The sequence below is a fragment of the Hemibagrus wyckioides genome, linkage group LG14 (assembly GCF_019097595.1).
Source record: "Hemibagrus wyckioides isolate EC202008001 linkage group LG14, SWU_Hwy_1.0, whole genome shotgun sequence".
NCBI lineage: Eukaryota > Metazoa > Chordata > Actinopteri > Siluriformes > Bagridae > Hemibagrus > Hemibagrus wyckioides.
The window spans coordinates 14,282,511-14,287,510 of NC_080723.1; the positions used below are offsets into that span (position 1 = coordinate 14,282,511).

Sequence of the window (5,000 nt, forward strand, 5' to 3'; positions counted from 1 at the left end):
AGAACTTTCGAAGGGGCTACAGGATAAGCACGCATTGCAGAAGCCACATATATCGACACGGGAACAGCAGGAAAACATTCAACAGCCAGGCAGCGATGCAAGAACGGGTCACATGTGGATACGGACAAATTAGGTCAGAAAAACATCAAGCCAAGGTAAAGCAGAAAGAAAAGAAAAAGAAAAGAACATGCAGTTAGCCAAGACAGGAGAAGACAGAAACGTCAGCAAGCCATTCATGGAGTACAAGAAGAGACATTTTTCAAAAGGAATGGATAAATGAAGGTGCTGGTTGCCATGAGGAAGGTGGGAAGCTGTGGATCAAGCAAGAATGAAGCAGAGATTGTACACAGTGAAGTGTGTGTTATATCCATGAACTAGATCATACAGTTCAGTGCAATAGTTTACTTCATGCAAGATAGTTAACATGTACAAAAGATTTCTGAATGTGATTATATGAATGTTTCAGACTTCCCTCCATGTTTTGTGTCTTTGTGTTGTTGGTTTTTTTTTTTTACCTTCTTACACCCAGTCTCTAGCTTTGATGAATATTCAAGCAAATTAACTAAAACCGTACATTCTCAAACTTTCTGTAACATTTAGTTCACATCACAATGCACACAAATGTCTGTTTTGTAAATAACCCATAAAAAATAGTGTCACATATTTCATTTCATTTCAGCAAGACACTTAAAGAGATGCAAACTTCTGAACAGTATACACCGATCAGGCATAACATTATGACCAGGTGAAGTGAATAACACTGATTATCTCCTCATCGTGGCACCTGTTAGTGGGTGGGATATATTAGGCAGCAAGTGAATATTTTGTCCTCAAAGTTGATGTGTTAGAAGCAGGAAAAATGGGCAAGTGTAAGGATTTGAGAGAGTTTGACAAGGGCCAAATTGTGATGGCTAGACCACTGGATCAGAGCATCTCCAAAACTGCAGCTCTTGTGGGGTGTTCCCGGTCTGCAGTGGTCAGTATCTATCAAAAGTTGTCCAAGGAAGGAACAGTGGTGAACTGGAGACAGGGTCATGGACGGCCAAGTCTCACTGATGCACGTGGCGAGCGAAGGCTGACTGATCCAACAGATGAGTTACTGTTGCTCAAATTGCTGAAGAAGCTAATGCTGGTTCTTATAGAAAGGTGTCAGAATACACAAGGCTGTTTTGGCAGCAAAAAGGGGGACCAACACAATATTAGCTAGGTGGTCATAATGTTATGCCTGGCCAGTGTATTATGTGTTCACAAGAATCAGTGTAAGATTTAGGAGCTGGGAATTTTCCAGAACTGCCAAGCTATAAAGCTAAGTTCATTTTACAGATAGCTTTTGATTCAAGTAATTTAATTACTGACATAGCGAGTAAACACCGATCTGAGTCAAAGCCATAGCTACTGCATAAGTGGAAAGTGAGAGAAAAGTTACGACATCTAATATATGGTTTCTGGATTCCTCAAAACAATCTCTGCCTGTGAAGAAAGAAGAAGCAGAGCTTTCAGAGTGGATTTTAGGAATCAATTTCTCTTTCAAATCAGCCATGAGTTCGGAGTCATGCAGAGCCGTAAGCTTTAGGCAAAGGTAGCTGTAATCTGTGAGCGCTGTGAAACAAGTCAGCCAGAAAAGTTTAGCCACAAGCTCCTCCTCTAATCACAGAAAAAGCTGGATTTTTTACACCACTCTCCCTGAGCTGGATTTCTGCCGGGTTCAGAACAGAACAGGGCGAGAGATAAAAAAGGCTCTCCATGGATTGAAAGAATAAGATCCCTCTAAAACCCACACACACACACAGTCTCTCATACGTAGACACATACATACACACAATCAGACACACACTAGCACAGAGTCTATCTTTCTCTCACTCTCTCTTTCTCACACACACACACACACACACACACGATACATGCGCACACACACACACACACACACACACACACACAGAGTGTCTCTCTCTCTCTCAAACACACACACACACACATACACACAGGCAGGCAAAATCTCATACATATACACACACACACACACACAGTGATACATTGTATAAAAGACACTTACCAGACTCTTAACCTGAATAATTAGATAGTGTACAGATTGTACAGAGAGCAACAGGCACCAGAAAGAACACTGAAACTCAGGACAAGCGACTCAACTAGTGTTTAATCTTGACTACTCTTCCTCACTGGGCATGAAGCATGTGTGCAGCAATTGTTCATTTGTTAGCCAACAGAAGCTTAACACAATTTTGCATCTCTTTCATTTATGCTGAGTCACACATAGCTGCCATTTTTATTTATTTATTTTATTTTATTTACTTCTGCTTGGCCACTTAAGCTAGTTTTTTTTACTGCTACACTTTTTACACACAGAGAAAACCAACAAGACCAATTATATTTCTCATATTTCTGCTCAATTTCTTCTTCTCAATGCTATATAAATATTCTCTAATAACGGGCAAATCTTTCTTTGCCAGATATACACTGCCTTCAAAATATTGATCTTTTGCTTGTTTTTCAGTTATTATCCTGTTGCATGACACCCACGGCTTAGTTTTGGGATTTTTTTTGCTTTCTTTTTCTCCTGCAAGAAACATGGGGGATGCAAACTTTTGATCTTAACTGTAATTAGCTTCTAGCTCCATTGTATCAGGCCTAATCATGTCTGGCTGAAAGAAAATGAAGTCTCTTAGATCAATTCTGAAAGTTCGTAAGATGCTACTACAATGCTCCTAACACCTAGATAACTACTTACACACCTGTAGCTCAGAGCTGAGTGAATCCTCTGTGTGTGTGTGTGTGTGTGTGTGTGTGTGTTTGTGTGTAGGATGTAAGCAATGGGAGCAAGAGATCAGGCATAGCAGACCGACAAAGAAAAAGCAGGACACTCACCCTTGGACTGCTGAGAGGACTGGTGGAGAGACCCGAGGACGCTCCGCTGATAGAGCGTGACCTACAGAGACACACGCATTCTGTTATTTTAGAGACATGCTGCAGCAAGCTAGACAGGAAAGGCTCTAGGTGGATCAGTAGTGGGATTATTTCGGAGATCTAGGCTTGGTTTCAGGAAACATTGACAAGACAAAAAAGAAAAATATAATAACAAACGCTAAATAGTGCAAAGTAGGGAATAACATGATAGGATGTGCTGGTGTAGGAAGATAATCAAAGAGGGAGGGTATTTTTCATTCACTTAAAGTTCATTATTCTGGTATCGTTAGGGGGTTTTCATGCTAACACCGCCTATTCTAAACTTCAATCCATCATCAAAGAAGATTGAGACTTTTTCACAGGTCCTCCAGGAAAAGCCACACCTTAAGGACCCCACATCCACTTCTCCGATTCTCTGACCATTACCCATAATACTTCCATACGCTCTCTCCTTACTCTTCTTCTCTGGGGTCATTACATCCTAACGACTCCCCTTACTCCTAACCCCCAATCCCCACCTACTAACCCTCTCACTATCACCTTGTTCCTGTAACTAGGCTACCCAGGAAGAGAGGATCCTTGCCCCTGGAGGATACAAATCCTGAGTGAAAACTTCCCTCAGAGTAGTGAAACGTTTCGATCTTACTAAAAAGAAGTCCACTTGACATGACTCAACTTCCAGATAATCCTGGGTAGAGGGATGTTTTTATGAAACCGTGCTCTGAAACCGTGTTAGCAGAGCTTTTTCTGTGTTAATCCTGCATTGCGGTGCCAAACCCGTACAGTGTGAAACGAACGATGTTAGATGCTAGCTGCTTAGCAACAGACACCCAATCAGAACAGCGTGCCTCGATATACAGACACAGAAACAGAGTGCTGTGTAAACAAGCTGCAGCATTTGAGAGGAAAAAAAGTTAAACAGTGATGAAAATATGCTAAAAAAAAAAAAAAATGCACAGGCAAGTATCATATTTTTAGCAAATGCTTTGACAAATACAAGTTACTATTGATGCGGAACAGAGGGTAAAAAACTACATTGAGGAGTCAGTCAACAAACTCTGAGTACAGGACAATCGCTGGAGCTTCTAACATACATTAAACTGCTTAGAACTGCTTAGAAGCTAGTGCATATTAACCGCTAATCCTGGGTGAAGTATGAGTAGTGTGAAACGTAAAACAACCGGGGATTTCCTTTTCCACTTCCTGTGTGAAAAGCCCTTGTTATGTTCTATCTAACATTAATTCCCTCACTTTTTTCTATCTTGAAGATAATAGAGTAGAAAATGACAAGAGCTTTTTCTCTAAGTGCTCCTTCCAAAAATGCCATATAAACCTAAGCCTATAAACAGAAAACCTTTAGCTTTTAATCTCTTTATGTGGAGTGTGATGACGCATTACAATGAACACATTAATATAAACTTGGCAGTGCAGTTACAGACACGTGTTTCATTTCCACCAATCAGAATTGAGAACTCAGCACCACCGTGGTAGAAACGGGATAATCTACAGCACCGTTGTCAATAACAAATTCCCCCAAGTTGCTCTGCGAAAGCCGAGAGGCACAGACGCAGATGAACTCGGCATAACACGGTAATGTTTTGAACTTTCCAGCGTTATCGCTCACGCTGAGCTGAGCCTGTTGTTCCTCTCTGGCGACAGATGTCCACACAGACACCAGTGCACGTTTCCATCACCTCCAAGCAGGAGCAAATGAATTATCACAGTCACCAATCTGTCTTCATCAGCCGAGATGGTTGTCAGTGTAGACAGAGCCCAGCTGTTCCCCTTCTTTCATGTCACTTTTTTCTCTCTCACCTCCTTTTCTGTTCTGTCCTTTTGTTATCTCCCTGTCGCTCGTCCTCGCCCGCCCACTCGCTCGGTCTATTCCTTTATTACCCTTTATTTCCCATCATGCTTATATCCTCTCTCTCTCTCTCTCTCTCTATCTCACTCTCTCCATCTTTCTCCTCTCAGTAGGTCCTTGCTGAAGCTCCCTGTAGTACAAGCCAGCAGCAAGAGCCAAGCCCTTCAATCCTTTCTCACAAACCCCTTTGTCTTCCTGGTTCTCCTTCCTGTTA

The 5,000-nt window shown here is 41.6% G+C and overlaps 1 protein-coding gene across 3 annotated transcripts in view; it reads right to left on the reverse strand.

Moving 5' to 3' along the window:
• Window positions 1–5,000, reverse strand: part of brsk2a (BR serine/threonine kinase 2a) — a 217,844-nt gene that overhangs the window by 28,260 nt on the left and 184,584 nt on the right. For all 3 annotated transcript variants that reach the window (XM_058408321.1, XM_058408322.1, XM_058408320.1), the window contains one exon: window positions 2,884–2,944. In XM_058408321.1, coding sequence (XP_058264304.1) covers window positions 2,884–2,944 — 61 coding nt within the window. The remainder of the gene's footprint in view (window positions 1–2,883; window positions 2,945–5,000) is intronic.